General features: G+C 44.9%; 1 protein-coding gene across 1 annotated transcript; it reads left to right on the top strand.

Moving 5' to 3' along the window:
- The first annotated feature begins 470 nt into the window (after positions 1-470).
- Positions 471-17,569, top strand: LOC117888231 (sodium/glucose cotransporter 1-like). The gene is made up of 5 exons (XM_034791457.1): positions 471-989; positions 3,632-3,703; positions 14,846-14,950; positions 17,021-17,080; positions 17,456-17,569. The coding sequence occupies exons 1-5, from the start codon at positions 903-905 to the stop codon at positions 17,567-17,569; spliced, it is 438 nt and encodes a 145-aa protein (XP_034647348.1). The 5' UTR covers positions 471-902.
- The last annotated feature ends 1,556 nt before the right edge of the window (positions 17,570-19,125 follow it).

The following is a 19,125-nucleotide window of genomic DNA, read 5'->3' as shown; positions in this document are numbered from 1 at the left end:
TTAGGAGCTCCGTGGACAATCACAGCCTGCCCCACATCTTTGAGTTCTCTTTTGCATCAGATCATTTTGTTTGGTCTAATTTTCAAGTCCAAGAAAGAATAAATAACTGCATCTGGGACCATACCTAAGTAACACTGAACTTTAGGGGTTATTTGAATCTGGAATTAGAACATCATAGCTTGCCACAGTGGGCAGAATAAAAACCCTGGTTTTGAACACTGCGGCGGGGGGGGGGGAGGGGCGCGTTCATTTCTGGATTTCAAATTTATGGCTGAGACATATCGCTATAAAGAGCTAGATGTAAGAGATAATAGTGGTTTCCTATTGTCTTGTTCCAGAAATGTTGGGCTGTACCTCCATTGTGTATTCCTGCTGGGATGAGGGATGGCACAGCAGGAGTATTAGCTCATGGAACTGTGGGGTTTCCCTAAGTGTCAGTCACTCTTTCTTTGGGCTTGGTAAGTGTCAATTTCTCAAGGAAACAATTAATTCCATGACCAGATTTACAGGAACAACCTATCCAGGAAGAGTATCTGCAAACAGTGAGGTGCATACACTGGGTATATTATGTCCAAGCCACTCCTTCCACAGCTCACTCCTTCCCAGACACCTGCTCTCCGTCTGCAACAACTCTGAGCACCTTCTCCAGGGGATGTGAATTCGGGTCGGTCTTTAGCTCTGAAATCAGCAACAGCTGTAATAGGGGAGCAGTTTTTTGGAGACAGTCCCAGCTCAGGAAAGAGCATCAGCTTCACTTTGTTACCCATACAAGTGAAACAAGTGTATCTAAAGTTATATATTATACAAGACAGAGGGGGACGACAGGGGTTTATCATTAACCTGAAGTCTGTGAGAGACATTATAAGGAGAGAAGAAGGAAAGGCGCTGGAGAAGCAGGCAGGATGGACTCCTCCGAAAAAATCAATAACCCTGCTGACATCTCAGTCATAGTCATCTATTTTGTGGTAGTCCTAGCAGTGGGACTATGGGTATGTCTGGATTTTTCTTTATTAATGAAAGTGTGGTTTATTGGGTTTTAGGAGAATGGCTTCATATATTAAAACTATAATTGTGTAAAATGCCTGCTGCTTAACTGGGGGATGAGCTGAAAGGTGTCAGGATGGGGATTAAGTTGGGCTTCAGTGGGGCAGTAGGACCTGGTATGAGATCTGGATTGGGGGTGAAGATGATAAGATGGTAGTGGAGGGGAGGATAGATGGGGCTGAGGTGAAGGAGGGGTGTGGATGGGGAAGGAACTATAGGAGAGGGCCAATGGATGGAGATCAGGATAATGGTGAAGTGGACATTTTTAGCAGATTAGAGTGGAGACATAAGGAACAGAGTGGGGGTGCAAATGGGAATGGGATGGTAGCAGGGGTGAGTGGGGATGGAGCAGAGGAGCCTGCAAATGGGAATTTGTGATGGAGTAATAGTTGGAGTGAAGTGTGAGAGATGGGGTAAATGGGGTTGCAGTGGGGTTGATTGTGGTAGGAAGGTGGGGGGTGAATACTGGACTGAGTTGTAAATGGTGGGGACTGGAATAGAGCTAAAGGCAGAGGAGAGATGGTAATGGAGTGGCAGATGGGGATTGTTGCGGGATGGATATGAAATGGACGAGAGAACAGACATGGTCTGGACGCAGGAGAATGCCAGCTTTTCATCAATAGGACTTCACTGCAAAGAGCAGGTGCATTTATACTCTGAGGAGGAACAAATCTCAGTGAGGACAAGTGCTGCTGGTGTTAGGGTCTTTTCTGTTTAAAGCAGATACGATTGTGCCTCCTCCTGAAGCATGCTGATGATGCAGAGGGAAGTACGGAGACTGCAGTCTTAGAGAGAAGAATTCTTTCACATCTAAAAGGTGAAAGGCAGATATTGTCCTATTAGAATAAATCTTGATTCTGCAGGGTTCAAAGGAAAAGGGCAGATAATATTTGTACTAATGTTGCCTTAGTGGAAAACACTTGTGTGTCACTAGATTGAAGAGCTGATATCCCTTTCAGGAACAGAGTCTGTATTCTATCTGAGGAGACATCAGAGACTGTCCATGGGGAAAATTCTGCTAGTCCCTTGAGGAAAGAGCCAGCAGTTAACAGAATGAGTCAGGGAAACCTGCCCCTCAGTGACCTGTGCACTCCCCTGAAATAACCCAGGAGTCCATGCCATAGAACAGAGCAGGCAGCTGCAGACAAAATCTTCCACACTAGCAGCTTGACAGAGTTTTGAAAAGTGATTAACTTTTGATGCCAATGAACTAGTTAATGTTTGTTCAGCACTTTGAAGATGTGAAGTACCTGCACCTGTACCTCTGGCTGAGTGTATTGAATGCCAAGGGTTGGATTGTACCAGACAGCCTGGCCATTTATTTCCACCCACCCCCACCACCTCCCACAGAAGCAAAACACAATTGAGGGTCCATACCTTCCATGAGAGCACTGCTTCTTCCTAGTGCACCCTGGGCCGCAAGCAACCTCAAAGGAGCAGGGAAGAATGGGGAGGAGGCAGGGCCAGGAGTCCCCCCATCAGTCCATTCTAGCCAGCCAAGCTGTCCATTGACTCAGAAGGGTGCAGCGTGCTCTCCTCTAAGAGGTTTGGTATCAGAAATGCCTCCATTGCATCTTGGGGAGCTCTGGGAGGGAATCAGGCTTGTGCCTTAAAGGTACAATGTGACCTGAAGTATGATTATTGTAATTTATTATTGACTGTAATTCTTTGTAACATAAACTCATGGGGCAGAAGAGGGCTGGTAGGTGGCATGTCAGGCACTGGAGCATTGAAGTTTGTAGTTCTGAATAGTTTCTAAGAAGCTTAATGTTAAATGTGTCTTGATTCAACTGTTGTATGTAGTGAAACATGCCCCTGTTTGTTTATTTTCTTGCTTCTATATTAGGATCAATGATCTGGCTCACTTTTTCTCACACACTCTCTGGGCCCAATCCAAAGGATCATTGTTTGCAAAGGGTTTTGGATCAGGCCCTGTGAAAAATGTGAGGGAAATTTCCCATTAAGTCACTCCTGACATATAAAATGAGAGCGAGGAAAGTAATTCTTAACTGCTACTCTGTGGAAGTGAAGAAAGGCTAAAAAGTGAAGTGCGGGTTCCTTGCTGATCTAATCAGAACAGGAAAGGTTAAATTGCCATGCAGTAGATTCCTGCAGGGAAACTCTGGAGCACACTAGTATTGAGTAAGAAAGCTCGGTATGGCATCTCTAGTGCATGAACATAGAACTCGCTACATCGGCAGTTTTGAGGCCTGCTCACCTCAAGGAGTGCTCCTATGAGTGACAGTTTGCAGGCAAGGCCCTTGGTTAGTGATGCATTTCTTGTTTTATTTTTATTGTATAGTTCATTGTATTTTAACATGTGCGGTGTTTAGATTTGGGTTTTGCAGGCTTTGTGTAATGAAAGTTGAAGCAATAAAGCTGGAATGGTTAATTTATAGATTGATATAAGAATCATTGCTCAGTCATTGTCAGGTCATATTATTCCCCTCAGATTCTTTCTTCCCTGGCCCTTTTTGATCATTACCTTGATTCCTCTTTCTCATCACTGCCCTGGTTGTTGATGCCATCAGGCTATAGTTGGCTTATTAGAGCTGAACATTTTAACCAGTTCTTTTTTTCTTTCCAGGCCATGCTCTCAACAAACCGAGGGACTGTGGGTGGATTCTTCCTAGCTGGACGGAGCATGGTGTGGTGGCCGGTAAGTCTGCAATACTCTGTGTGTGTGTGCGCGTGCGCACAAAGGAATTGTACTTTCACTCCACACCACACACAATGTTTGGCTGCTCATCACTTTATCATTCAGCATTTTATTGAATGCTATGTAATTACTATTTTCTCTGGACACACTGAAGTTTTCCACTGAGGGTCTGGCTCATGTGAGGTGATTGCTGTTAGGTACAAGGTACAGGGAGGAAATGATTTGTAGGTGTGGTTTCTGTGGTCCTGCTGTATTGCCTTTACATGGCTGTGCAATCTAATCCTTTGTTGTAACACTGCAAGGAGAGAACCCTGGAATGTTCATAATAAATTGCTGATAACAAATCGGAGTTTACATTTATAATAATAGTACTTAGCACTGATATAGCACATTTCAGCTGTATATCTAAAAATGCTTTACAGAGGAGAGAAGTATCATTATCCCCATTTTAAGATGGGGAAACTGAGTCACAGACGGGAGACGTGACTTGCCTAAAGTCACTCAGTGGCAGGGCTGAGACTAGAACCCAAGTCACCTGAGTTAGTCCAGTGCTCTCTCCATTAGGTCACACTTCCTCTAGTGAATGAAACTTCCTGGGAAAGCAGAAAATCTTCTAGACAAATGTGATGAATTGTCTAGGTGTCACTAATATGGTACTTTCGTGATCATCGTTGCAGTTCAGCTTGGAAGGAAAACTTCAGCGATTGGTTATAAAATCTACCCCTGATCCTGCAATTGGACCCATGCAGCAGGACCTTTGCACTTGAGAGGAATTTGATGCAGGGCTCTGTCCATGTGAATCCAATGACGTGATTGGGGCCTTAGAGAACTAAATAAATATTTACTGACTGTAGGAATTTTCAGAAATTCCTGCCCCTTTTTCAGTGTCTCCATTCAGTGTTGCCTGAATTGGGGAGGAGTTGGGGCTGCCACTGTAATGATAAGAGCATTGTATTTCCCAGCAGGAGGAGGAACTCATGAGTAGATTAGACCTGAGAAAATTTAGGTCTTAATAGAAACCATTGTGAAATAGAGAATCTCAAAGTTATTTTAAGGTAAACTTGTTTTGTTTAATCAATGGAGTGACACTGCCATGAAAATGGATAATATTGATAAGTCAGGACCCCTGCGTGACTCGCTGTAAATGCTCTAGACCTGATCCTCTGCTGTTTTGCATTTTGTGTAATTCTTTATACCTGTGAACAGTGAGTATAAAACAACCTTCATTCAGGTGCAAATGACAACACAAGGTGCAAGGCAGTGGGGGTATCCAGCCCAGTGTCTGTCTACAAGCGCAAAACCACCATGGGTTGGACCCTCAGGCTTCGGTGAGCCCCTTTGCACTGCTTTAAAGAACAAAGGGGACTTGAAGCTTCCCTAAAGGGGCAGCTGGAAATTCCCCTGACACAGGGGAGTCCCCCAGGGCCATAAAGCAATATAGCCAGCTTTACATCGCCTAAACCTCTTGTCCATGTAGGAGGCATATCAGAGGCCAGAGGGGATGATCCTGTACTGCCAGAATTGTCTCCAGGATTAACATTTGCTTAGAGCCATCTTTGCCTCCTCCCTGTGAGCTCAGTGCAACTGAGGAAGTACATTCCTGATTACATTCTCATTAATCCTTCACTTTGGAACACCTACATACCCTCCCTCTGACCTAACAGGAAATCTCTTCCTCTCCACCCTTGGCAGCACCAAGGCAAAAGACATGGCAAGCTCTCAAATCCCTAGTTAAACACTTACATTAACAATACTATTCTGGAGGGCTACTCTGCTCAAGGGAGTGTGAGATTCTGAAAACCCCTTTTCCTAGTTTTAGAGTCTGGGTGGGGCTTGAGCCTCCCAGGGGGAAAAAATAACATAAAAAGTTCAAACGAAGCAGGAAATGCCATTTTCGTGCTGCAACAGCTAATGCAATATGTAATATTTTAGAAAAGTGCCACTTCCTGGTTTCACCCTGGGGCAGTGCCATATGTGATTATAACCATGTGAGGATGTTCCAGGGAAACCTGTGTGAGTTATTTCCCAAGTCTGTAGATGTGGATGTTGCTTTATAAATGGACCCTTCCTACCATAGTATATTAGTTCCTTTTGACTTGCTTACACGATTCATTGCTTTCTGCAACAGAGAATAGAAGAAAATATATTTCTAATAACCTAGTATAGAAATTAAATTTCCATTGGATTAATTTCATGCTTCAGTTGTCATCCTGTTCCCTGCTATACCAAGCAGCTACGGGCATAGGTTGAGGATTAAGAAAAGAAATGAGGATGGTGTTTTTCCCCTGTTCTTTGTTGATTTCACATGCATAGAAGTTTCTAGTTGTGGCTTCTCCAGGAGTACTTCCTGATAGGAACAGTACTATGAATCTGTTAATTTTAATGGCACAGCTGTGATCTAGTAGACTAGATGAGGGGGCTATATGCAAAGTAGTTGTAGCCGGGTCAGTCCCAGGATATTAGAGAGACAAGATGGGCGAAATAATAACATAAAAGATATTATCAATAAAAGTTATTACCTCAATCAGGTGAACTGGAGTGAAATCTGGCATCTGACACTGACTTGCTTGTGTGAGTGGACAAGTCACTTTCTCCTCTCTGTCTAGTTTCTCTAACTGTAAAGGGGGATAATGCAGTTGAATTAGGCAAAAACTGCCCACTTTTGGCTCAAATGTTTGGCTTAAAAATTGACTTTAATGGGAATTGAGGATGGTTGGCATTTACCAGGACGAGAGTGTGCACTGGTTAGCTGTTCCATCCAGTCTGTGGGCCCAATTCATCCTTTAGTATTGCTCCCCTTAAGTCAGCAGTGCCAGAGATTAATTGGATTCAATAGCTTCAATAGTTGCACTGAATCCTCTCATTAACTCACATTTTCATTGATTGCCAGAGGTCCATGGTTCATTCCCATAGGCCATGAAAGCTGTGGCCTCTCCTTGGGCCTGCTCTTGGGATTCAGGCACAGATGTTCAGGAAAGACATGTATGTCCTATGACTGCAGAGGTGTTAACGGGCCACTCTACCTTGAATGTTCCTTAAAATATGTGCTAACTACTTATGCTAAAAAATCTGTCCCACCTTGCATTTTGCCGTGAGATTGGGAGCACCTTTCCCAGACTGGAAGAAGAGCTCTGTGTAAGCTCGAAAGCTTGTCTCTCTCATCAACAGAAGTTGGTCCAATAAAAGATTTAAAAATTGTATTAAACCTAATGTTAAAAAAATTATATAATACATAGATTGGGAAAAGAGTGTCTGTACATCTGGGTATAGTGCTTAGATTATCCACAACTATAAAGTTAGTTTTTAAGTCATATGATACATAGAGTACATAGTCAGCAATAACCCAAATTTAGGTGAATAGATTTAACAATACAGTTTAGATATTAGAATCCGAATACTCGGGTACATCACTCGTGAAAGGTTGTACAGAGATTTGGTTGTGGAAAACAAAATATATCAATGAGTGGAGATTGTCCCTCGCTATTGAGAATTAGGTTGGTCGTCCATTTAGAAAATACAATCCACGAGGAAAGTATCTGTTACTTTCCTGACTGCACTTCTCATCGGCATGCCAGCTCATCCCTCCTGGTATTGCCGATGTCCATGGTATGTTCTATGTAGATGTCCCTCGACCACCTGATGGCGTCTGACACCATGAGTTGCCACATCAGCTGAGAGTAGCGTTGACCGATTCTGCATTCTCTCAGCACTCGCTAGTTACTGGGGTCCCATGCGCCTTTAAGGCTCCGACGATCAGTGCATGTGTCTGGACCTGGTAACCCTTAGCTCTCAAGATTACTTCAGTTGTAGCTACTTGTGGCTCCTTTCAAAAGCCAACTTTCAACATCATAACCCTTGACCATGGAAACTGAGTTTTCCTTACCCCACCCTTTAGTTAGAAGGATGAGGAGTTCAGCTAGATAATTGGCTGAAGACAGTGCATTGTCTTACCAGTGTAGGGAAGTATACAAACAGAAATCTTGATATCCTGGGTATGTGGCCAATCTCTCAGTATTGACAGGGCCCTGGAAATAAACATACACAATAATAAAAATGTCAAGTCAGGGCCTCAAATACCAAGGAGCTCTGGTTCACAAAGAAATGTCAGAACCTAATCTATTCTTAAGGAATAAGTATTAAAGGAGCAGAGAAACCAAAGAACATAAATTCTTTAGGGATCAGAAGTTATTGTTAAACACGAAGAGTTTAGTTAATGGTAACTGGGAAATATATGGAGACTTGTTTGTGTGTTACCCTTAAAACAGAAATTAAATTAGCTCTCCCATTCAGGATCGGTGACATATTAACCTATGGGGTGGACAGGCCAAGGCTTAGGGCAACAGTAAATGAGTAACATTCAGCAGTCAGAAAAGGGAGAGAATTGGGACATTCAGGTAATTTTCACTTCAGTTTAACATGGCCATGCTTCGCTATTGCCCACTGGATAGGTTTCTCTGATCATTGTGTCCAGAGGATTATTGTATACTCAAAGTTCTGCCTGTTTGTTGAATTTAGCAGGGCTGTAAGCAGCCTAGGGGTGGCTACTGGGGATAAATATTTTGTTTCCTGTCCCTAGGTGACGTAGACACTTTTAGTCTTGGCCTAGAGCAGGAGATAGGGAGAACACAATGATGGTTGTTCAAGGTAAAAAGACCAACCATACATTACATCAAAGTGAAACTTTCATAGGAAAGAAAATAATGAAGTAAATCGAACACCTGTAGATTTCTCCAAGCCCTTCAGTGGGATGCCTCTTCCCAAGATGGGAGGCATTAGGTCTGGTGCCTGCATATCTAAGGGTACGTCTATACTACCCGCCGGATCGGCGGGTAGTGTTCGATGTATCGAGGATTGATTTATTGCGTCTTGTCTGGACACGATACATCGATCCACTAATCGATGCCCGTACTCCACCTCCGCAGGAGGAGTAAGCGGAGTGGACGGGAGCCGCGGCAGTCGACTCGCTGTCGTGAGGACGGCCAGGTAAGTCCAACTAAGATACTTCGACTTCAGCTACGCGAATAGTGTAGCTGAAGTTACGTATCTTAGTTCGAACCCCCCCCCCCCCACTAGTGTAGCCCAGGCCTGAGAGTGGAAGGGTAAAGTATCAAGCTGGCTTGCTAGCAAGTAGCAGCAGCTGTGTTGATCTCACACCCATCATGCTCAGATGAAGTCCCAGTGAGATGCCTAAACAACTGAAGGTTTGAAGAGGTAAATAATTGCACTTCAACAAGGGGGACACCCGTGAATACACAGTGTAACAAAGCCTAGGATTCTTGAGAGATGCATGTCCATCTCTTTTAGTTAAAGAATTGTGTGGCATTTAAAATGCAAAATGTAGAACACATGGAGTCCTGAGGAGGGCAGCAGAATAGCAAACCTGTTTTCCTTTCTTAAGGACCTGAGTCTTGATAGATATACAATGAGATTTTACAGAGGTGCCAGCTAAGCAATATGCTTAAGGGTGGGGAGAATTGTAGATTTGCACTCATACACTTGTGTCCCAAAGAATGAAGTAGAAGAACCAGTTTCATTCCACAACGGTAAAGTCACCACCAAAAGAGGCCCAGCATGAGGTTAGGAGAGGAGTGGTATGTATAGCACACTGTAGGGACTAAGAAATTTTTATTTAGGTTGCTAGGCAAAGTGTCTTTATGAGGCCTGTGGGGCAGCAAGCACCAGGACTTCTGGGCATCAAAAAGTGAATGAAAATAATGTGAATGGATTAATTAATAACATGTAAAATATAGTTACTTTCATATAGCTGCAGCCTGATGGTAATTTCCTGAGTAGTGAGCCCTTGTCAAAAGATTTTAAACTAGTTAATGTTCCACATTTTCTCTCCTTCTCTCTTCCCAGTTCACTTTTTTACCCTGTGTTTCCCTGCCACCAGTCCTTCTCCCCTTCCCCAATCTTTCATTTTCTCTCTTTCCACTATCACTCACTAGCTGAACAATTGGCCCCTTCCTTTGCAAACCCTCCTGCCTTCTCCTAGTTCTAGGCCATCCTTCCTGAAATAGAGTCCCAGTGCTAACTGGTGGAGGGAACCCTACTCCTTGCAATTCCCTCAGCAGGAAAACAGGCTGAGCAAGTGTATCCTCAGGGCCTCGCAACCTGTGCAAGCTCTGTATCTCTCAGATCAGTCCAGAGGAGAAAAGAAAAAACCACACCCCGTCTAACTCATCATACCTCTGAAATAAGGGGAGGTGATTAATGGCCAGATTCCGGAAAATTGTAATGCTGGCCCTGTTGTGAAGGAACAACTGTATGGTAACATAGAGTAGCTTGGAAAATAGGTCAGAATCCTTTAGCTAATGCAGGGTTATATTATAGTACTCACCTACTCTGACTGATCAGATTCAGTATCCAGCCCTGTTGCGGACAATCCAAAGTTTAAGTCTCAGTTTTCCTACCTTGTACAGCTCATGATGTTTATGATGTTTCTAGAACAAGGCTGGAATTGAACAAGCATAAGCAGCCTAAGGGAATTAAGCTCCTTCGAAGATCCCAGCTCTAAATATTAAGTGGAATCCCTTAGACACCTGCTTTACGTAGATGTTCTAGTTTAGCTAATCATAGTTAAGGCTAAGATTTTGTCATGGTTATTTTTAGTACAAGTCACAGATCATGGGCAATAAACAAAAATTCATGGAAGCTGTGACCTGTCTGTGACTTTTGCAGCTGAGTTCCATGGTTTCTCCTGCCACTATGGTGGCTGGGAGCTGTGGAGTCCCCCCGCGCGTGCGAGGCTATCGTCTGTCGCTGGAACCCTGAGGAGGGCCCCTTGGGGAGGCTGTTGCCTGTCGCTGGAATCCTGCAGGGGGACCTTGCGGAAGCTGTCGCCCCTCGCTGGAACCCTGCGCGGGTCCCACAGGGCTCCAGGAGCTGAAGCAGAAAATGTCAGGGAGGTCTCTGGAACTCATGGATTCCGTGACTTCCATGACCTCTGTGACATAAATGTACCCTTAATCATAGTAACTGACATAGATGCTGCCAACCATCAGCTAACCTCAATCACATAACTTTTTCTCGCTACAAATTACAAAAGTATTGGAGCAAACAATGGAAATCTATTTTCACAGTTCTGAATTCAAAGATGTGTCCCTGTATATGTGTGTGTGTGTGTATATATATGTGTGTATATATATACACACACACACACACGTAATTACATTTGTAACTAATATACGCTGATCTTATGATCCTCCAGCAAAGGGTCTTTTCTATATCAGAGAGAGAAACAGAAATACAAAGCAATAGATTTGTAATATTTGCATTGCTTTGTTCTGAAACCAGGAATAATGACTGTTGTGTTAACTGAAATCTTTTGCTAGTTGCATTGGTTTTTGTTTGGCTTTGTATTTTTCTTTAAAAATCAACAGAGAAAATACAGAACTGCTTGGGTAAAGCTGGAAATGTTCCTGTGAGGGTGAGTGCTCCAGTGTGCCCCACATTTAGGGGCACTCCAGGCACGCTAGCTGGAGCTGTCATTTTGGGCTCTTCATTGGCTGCTTTTGTCACCTGAAGCTGTTGAAAGTGCAGTGTGACTGTTAAAAAGGCTATTTTGAGCTTTTAAAGCAGGAGCTAGGGTGGAAGGAACAGATTTAATGAGAATCGGAAGATAATGTGGTTAATCATTTCTGATGACTGCATTCCTAATAACTCAGAATGAGGTTTAATAATTTATTTGCAGGGGATTGAGTGAACAATAGCTGATGATGAGGTAAAGGTCAAGATGTCGAATTTCCCACAAATAGATAAATAAAGTTTTGATAAAAAACATTCATATTTGCCCAGAAGCCAGCCTTTTCAGCAATGAGTTCCAGTTGCTGGTGGTGCGGCTAAAATCTCTCTTTGAGGGGAAAAAGCCTGCCTACTTCTCTTTTTAAAAGACATTAACATTGTTCTCTCTTCTAGAGACTGCTCCTTTCCCATTAAAGGCAGTGGCAATTGACTTCAATGGAAACATGATCAGGCCTATTGGCCAAATCCTGAGAGGTACTGGGCATCCACAGTTCCCATTGACATCAGTGAGCGTTGTAGATGATCTGAGTATCTCAGAACTTAGCATGTAATGTCATTGCTGAGCTATTATTCTTAGATGTTTTCACAGGTCCGAAGGAAGATAAAAGCTTAATTCCCACTCTGGGGCCCTGATGGGAAAGCACAGGGGAAGTCCAGGATTGAATGTACGTGGGGACAATGAATCCCTTTTCTTTCAGAACATAACATAAGAATGGCCATACTGGGCAGACCAAAGGTCCATCTAGCCCAGTATCCTGTCTTCTGACAGTGGCCAATGCCAGGTGCCCCAGAGGGAATGAACAGAACAGGTAATCCTCAAGTGATCCATCCCCTGTCGCCCAATCCCAGCTTCTGGCAATTAGAGGCTAGGGACACCATCCCTGCTCATCTTGTCTAATAGCCATTGATGGACCTATCCTCCATTAACTTATCTAGCTCTTTTTTGAACCCTGTTATAATCTTGGCCACATGAAGGAGCTTTCATCTTTATAATTAGCCTGCTCTTCCTCTTTGACTCATTCACTGATGCCACTAGTGTTTTGTTATATCACAAATCATTACTATGGAAACACTTATGATGTCACAAAGAGGTTACGTTTCTTGATGGCAAGACTGATTGGAAAAATGTGAGGAAATCCAGGATTGAACAAATGCAGAAATTCTCTTTAGTTCTGAGAGAGCTGTTCCTTCACACAAAGACTGGAAGAAAACATGAGATCACTATGAAGAAATTAGGAGAAAATAGGGATGGGGAAAGAAGTTATGGAAATCTCTGTTCAGTTTTGTTGCATGCATGGCATATCTTGCTTATAAAATGTGGCAGGAAGAATTATCTAGTGATTAAAGCACAGGACTGGCAGTCTGGAGCTGTAGATTGTATTCCTGGCTTTGACATATCCTCACTAATATAAGCCTCATTTTCAGTAGCTAATTTCTATATTAAACCCCCCCCTCCTATCCACATGAGTTTCAAAAAAGAAGATTGAAGTTAAGTTAAGATTGAAGATGGAAGATTGAGTTATTTTTTGTTGTGACACTGCAGAGCTCACTGCAGTGATTAGGGATTTTTGCCTCCCCTACCTTTCAGACCCCCAGGACCCTACAACCTTTCTTTCAGTGGCAGACACTGAGTATCTCTCCCTGTTACAATAGATATGTAAACTTACTCCAACTAACTGTACAGTGGATGAGGAAAGTATGTTAATCACAGGAACTCTATATATGCGTTGTAAAGCCCTTTGGGATCCTTTAACATGAACGGTCTATATTAGATATGAGAGGTGATTATTATATTTAATTATCAAAGGGCAGTAGCTACTGGTCAGTACTCAGACCCCCTCCCTTATACACTGTTCTTTCTTTATTTCCTCTTTTTACAGTTTCTTTTCTCTCTGTGTCTCTCCTAGATCTTGAACAAATAGGAGTGGGGAAAAACACTTCACTGACCGTCCTTTTTTCATTTCTAATCACTGCAGCTCATGTGTACTCAGGGCCTGCTCTAGCTTTTTTGCCGCCCCAAGCAAAAAAAACAAAAACAAAAAGGGCGGCTGGACTGCCGAAGCGCAAAAAAACCCCAAAAAACGGCAGCAGCAGGGAGCGTGTGGAGGGCGGTCAAGGTGGCTTGCAGGGGGGTGAAGGGCGGCGCCCGCCCGCTCCCTCCCTCCGCCCATGGGCAGCCAGGCGCTGCAGCCCGCTCGCAGCCAGGCGAGAGGGGCTCTCCCCTCTGGCCGTGGGGTGCCTCTCCCGGGGGCTGCAGGAGGTGCTGGCTCAGCTGCTCCTTTAAAGGCGGCTCGGCTGGGCCGGGTTTAGAGCGGCATGGGAGGCGGAGGCCGGTGCAGGCAGCGGGGAGTGGCGTGTCCTGGGGAGCCCAGTGGCACGGTGAGCGGCAGGGATTGCTAGTTCCTGCCCACCCGAGCTGGGGTCCGTGCCCCTGCAGGGCTGGGCTGGGACTGGCAGAGCTGCGGACCGGGCTGCCAAAGCGCAAAAAAAAAAAAAAAAATGGCAGGGCAGCCGAAATGTGCCGCCCCGAGATTGGCCGGAATGCCACCCCTTACAATGTGCCGCCCCAGGAATGTGCTTTTTCATCTGGTGCCTGGAGCTGGCCCTATGTGTACCCTCTGCTTGCAATATCCAAGCCAGTCTTTTCCCCCTCTTATTCAAGCATCTGACCCCTAATACTTCAGTTCCTGACCTTGTAAATCATGGTTTGCTGTGTTATGCTGCCTGCAAAACTCTCAGTACAGGGAAATGATGTTCACAGCTTCTCTCTCCATCTTCTCCCATTGTCTCTTTGAGTTGTTTGATGAAGAATGAGACTTTTTAGGTATGATCTCCCTCCTGTGAATCGCTGTTGTCTATTTTTAATACAGCGCTAACTTCTTTCTCTTTCTTTGGCATCTCTCCAATCAGCAGTTGCTCTCTCTGTGGGATCAATATAAAATGTTTACAGGTCTTAGATATCAACATTCCTCATTTGCAAATCCATGATCAGCTGCCACTCGCATGTACTACAGATGCCCTTGGGTGCAGTGCTATACCTATGATAGCAGCTGCCAGAATCTAATTCAGTTAACCTATTGCCCCCTTGATGAAAGCAAACCAAGTGTAAAAAGGGTGTTTCCCACTGGAGACACAAGCCGGCCTTAATGGCTTTTGGATCTTAAGTCCAAAGAGCTGTATCTGATTTTCCTGGCGGTATCAGCCACTTGTCCTTGGAGCAGGTTAGACATATCACATCAGTCTTTTGCCCTAGCTGCCAGGGCCATACATCACCCATGTGTTAGTTGGACAAGTTCTCCAAAGAGTCATAATTCTGTATGGGTGGAGGCCACGTGCTCACCTCCAGTGGAGGAGGGAGTATTACCATTCACCAGTTTCCCCTCTGGCTGAGTTAATATGAAATGTCCTGTTATGTCCTCCTTGCTTGTAGGGATGATGGCTGCAATGTTGGGTTTTAAGAGGAGAAAATATTGGGGGATCTTCAAGGTTGTCAGGCACTCAGATTCCTAAGTGATGACACACAGGAAGTCTGAAAACACTAAATAAGCACTGGCTTTTAAGATATTTGTCCTGAGCCCAGGATCGATGAACCAAGTCTGTTCTTCTCTCTGTTTCCAGATTGGTGCGTCTCTGTTTGCCAGTAACATTGGCAGTGGGCACTTTGTGGGTTTGGCAGGCACAGGAGCGGCTGCAGGAATTGCCACTGGAGGATTTGAATGGAACGTAAGTGGTACACATGTCAATAAAATTGTAACCTCGGAGGTATCCAAAGAGATCAGGTGAGCCCACATTGTCTAAAAATCCAACTCACTTCAATGTTGTCAGAGCCCTCGCCCAGCAGCACCTGCTTCCCCCAGGGCTGGCGACTGGCAGAACAACCCACCACAAGAACATTTTGTGTTGATTCCCTTCCCCCAGCCTCTCTCACCACTCCCACCTCTAGTCCAGCTAGTGGGGAAAGAAAAGTCCATTGCTATATTAGGAAACCATGATCTCCTCTGCATAATTTTGCTGGGAGATTGGCGTGTAGGAGTTGGGGGGAGTTGTCATCGTTTTTTCTTTCTTCCCAGCAGTGAGGAATTCAATGTTGTCTTCACTCCTTTCTTTATCCCAAGAGCCCCTTTCTCCTTCTCTGTCTTCTCATTCCCCTCCCACTAAGGGACAGCTGCGAAGGAGTTCAGAGGCTACCTTGTAATCCGCTATCAGTGCTGTTCTGTTCTCAGCCTGCTGGGGGCAGACCTTGTCTATAACCAAACACCTCACTTGATTAAAATGACTACAACTACTGCCCGGAATTGGCAGAAGGGCCATAAGGGTTTGGAAAAGGGTAAGATAATGTGCCTCCTTTCCCCAATCAGTCTATCTGTAGCTCTCCATGGACTCAGTATGTGCACCAGGAGGAGATGCAGGAGTTGCGCAACACACCCTTTATGCTGTATTTCCCCCTCTTAGATCCGCAGGTCATAAGGTGCAATTTGCATCACATGTTACTACTCCCTGGAGAGGAATTGGGGGCACAGCTCCTTGCAGAGCATTTTGCTGTTTACCTGGTGCTCTGGGATGACCCGTCGTGAGGGGGGAACATGGATGAGCACAATCCTTGGGATCCAGCCCTGTTTTTCCCTTGGATCCTTAGACGCTGGAAGAATTATTGGCCATGCCCCCTGATTGTTGCACTCCATTGCAAGCCCCTCCTTAGGTTTTCTTAAAAATAGAATTGTGTGTTGGGTATAAAATATGGCCCCATATAGTTCTGAACTTCTTTGTGCATGGGGAAGGGAGTAGAAGCTCACTTGAGAGCGATACACACATTGGAATCAGGGCTGGCTCTAGGCACCAGCGCTCCAAGCATGTGCTTGGGGCAGTACTTTCCAAGGGGCGGCACTCCGGCTCTTTTTTTTTTGCTCGGGGTGCAAAAAGCCAGGAGCCAGCCCTGAGCGGAGGTGAGCTGCGTCGGTGGGGGGCACGGGGAGGGCCGCAGGAAGTAACCCTGGAGGAGGGTGCAGAGGAACCGCTCCTCCCCCCCCCCCCCCCAGCTCACCTCCGCTGCACTGCTGCCTGTTCCCCCGAGCGCGCCGCCGCTCCATTTTTCCCCCTCTCTCCCAGGCTTGCCGCGTGAATCACCTGTTTCTTGTGGCTGCTTGGAGACTGGATCGAGGTACTAAGTAAAGGGGGCCGGGGCAGTGCTAGACTTTCTTAAAATTTCCTGGTGGTAGCAATAGTCATCTGTCACCATACAAAGGTTTCTGTGGGCTGCTAGTCTTCTAACCACCATGTTGTCTACACCTGCTCTTGGCAAGGCTAGGTGAAGCAGTGGCTAAAATGCCTGCATCCAGGGTATGCTAATGCTCTGATTGCTACTGCTAGTGGAGCTGCAGTGGGATAGTGCAACAGAAGGAAGTTTTAAGACCAGTGTGAGATACACTACAAATGTATTTCCCCATGGACAGACATGGGGCAAATGCCAAAGCAACCTTATTTTTGATACTCCAGTAAGTCTGCTGCATTGGGGACTCTTCCTTAGGTGCTTCTGTTGGACACCTGGGGTGAAATTCTAGCACCATTCAACTGAATGGCAAAACTCCCATTGACTTCAGTAAGGCCAAGATTTCACCCCTGGAGTTCCAACTGTAAAATGCTAGACTGGTAGAAAGAATGAGGCTGAGGTGCCGTCACTGGCCACCATTTTACTCACTGCAATGTTTATAGTTGGCATTCAGCCTGATATGTGGCTTTGGAAAATGCTGGTGACAGGACCAGAGGCTAAGTCAGCTGTTCTTTCCTTGGTTATAGGCCCTGATATTTGTGGTGATTCTTGGCTGGTTGTTTGTTCCCATCTACATCAAGGCTGGGGTAAGTATGGACACTAGGTTATATCTTTTATGGTTCCCTGTTTCAATCTTTCTGTTTCATTTTGTTGTGTGTGTGTGTGGGTCTAACACCATCACAAAACCATTGTCAATGGGAAGAGAGACCTGGATGTGTTAGGCAGTCTACATAAGTTATGTCTGTATATATTTAAACAACAAGGTCTCTTTGTCTTTGAGATCCCAAGATGAGCAGCATTTGACTCTGCCTTTCTGTGCTTCTCGGAGGCGCCTGCTCCTTGGCCTTCTTAATTTCTAGTGCACTTATCAGTGTGGTATCTGGGTGGAAGAGCTTGCTGATGAACTATGGTAGTTGTGTCTGTTGCTCGTAGTATGAATTCTTCTCCCTCTTCTTCTGCAGGTGTTGACGATGCCAGAATATCTCAAGAAGCGGTTTGGCGGCCGACGGATTCAGATGTATCTGTCAGTCCTTTCTCTGCTCCTCTATATTTTCACCAAGATCTCGGTGAGTTAAGCTTTTCCAGTTCCTCTATTCTAAGTGAAGTTCCTATCTATTATTATTTTACACTTGTATGAAATCTCTCTACCTGTCTGGTTCACTTGTCTCAGATAAAAAACGGTTTCCATATTGTCACTCTTCCGTCTAGCAGTGCTGACCATCCAAATCAGCTCTACAGCTCTGTGTGTCTGTGCCTGTTGGATTATACCAGGGGACTCTTTCTCTAGATGGTGGTTATGATTTAGCTTTCTTTTTCCAAGATTTTGTTTCCACATGTGCTCCCCTCTGGAACAGGCCAGGCTGGCTGGAGCCTTGTACTATACAGTATGCTACATCTCAGGCATCAGTGATAGAAACTGAAGAGAAGGTTCCAAGCTATTAGAGTTAGTACCCGGTTCTCTGCCTTCACTCACTCATTTAGGCATTTAGTTTTAGAGCTTCCTATGCATCATCTGGGCCCAGGGTCTCCCATTCTGACTCCTGAACTAGATTCTCCTGCCGCAGGGTCTGAGTAACTCCCTTTGGTTCCCGTGGGAGAAAAGAGGCCTTTCCCACTTATCCTTCCATCAGTATCCTCGGCTGAACATGCAGCTTGTTAGTATCAATGAAGCAAAAGTGAGAAACGAGAGAGGAAGTCAGATGGGGAGAAGAGAGAGAGATAGGGTTAGAAAATACGGGAGTGGGAAAAGCAAGGGGAGAAAGGGAAGGCAGAGGAGAGTCTTTCTGTGGATCAGCTTGAGCTATGAAGTGTGGCTAACGAGGGCACAGCAGTAGCGAAGGGAGCTGTGATTTTCCTCCCCTTTTGAAACCATTAAATCTCCATCCAAGTCCACAGGTCAGGCAGACCTGGGTCTGTTGTTTTTCTGCAGTTGCCATGGAAGTTTACTCTTTGCCCTCTGCATAGGAGCTGAGTGATAATAGTACAATTTAACCTAAAAGACCTGGCCTTTTGCTCCCATTCGCATGCTCTTACGATAACCGATTCTTATCAGGGTTACAAATTAAACAGGTTGGGACTATCAAGAAACCGCAAGTTGGATTTTGATTTCTGTTTATTTCAGTGAGGAGCTGTCAACATAAGAGTTTTTGTATGCAGCTGTAATTGGAAATGCATCCATTTCACAGGGGGTATTATTCCTGCAACTCTAGTGGATGTGGAGTGAATCCATACAGATAAATGGCTGCTCGTTCTAACCCAAAACTTATATCTATATTTCTGTGTTCTGTATGATCCCATCACTTGCTACCTACATGCCAGATTCACAAAAATAATTCTCTTTTTATGGGTAAAATCCCTCGGTGTGTGTCCAACTTACGCATCATACTCTGCATTGGGGATTTCCATCAACTCCAGCAGAGGAACCCTCTTCCCAAGCAAATGGAGTGGCTCCACTCACTCGCAGTTATCATTACAGACCTGAAAATGAAGTTGCCTCTCATGTTCTTGCACCCTCGGTTTTCAGGGCAGAGCAGAGCAGTAGCTGGTGGATCTGTACAGCAACAGATCAGTTGGTCCCAGTCTGGCTCCACCACTCAATCATCCCACTTTGCCCACAAACAGAGCTGCACAA

This window comes from Trachemys scripta, chromosome 15 (assembly GCF_013100865.1).
Source record: "Trachemys scripta elegans isolate TJP31775 chromosome 15, CAS_Tse_1.0, whole genome shotgun sequence".
NCBI classification, from domain to species: domain Eukaryota; kingdom Metazoa; phylum Chordata; order Testudines; family Emydidae; genus Trachemys; species Trachemys scripta.
Note: the sequence above shows the minus strand (reverse complement) of the source record. Positions and strands in the feature narration are given on the sequence as shown.

Bases quoted from the DNA above. Each gene is read 5' to 3' on its own strand.
- LOC117888231 (XM_034791457.1), top strand. From the start codon at position 903: ATGGACTCCTCCGAAAAAATCAATAACCCTGCTGACATCTCAGTCATA. The intron at 3,704-14,845 runs GTAAGTCTGCAA...CTCTGTTTCCAG, and splicing joins GGAGCATGGTGTGGTGGCCG to ATTGGTGCGTCTCTGTTTGC. The intron at 14,951-17,020 runs GTAAGTGGTACA...CCTTGGTTATAG, and splicing joins CTGGAGGATTTGAATGGAAC to GCCCTGATATTTGTGGTGAT.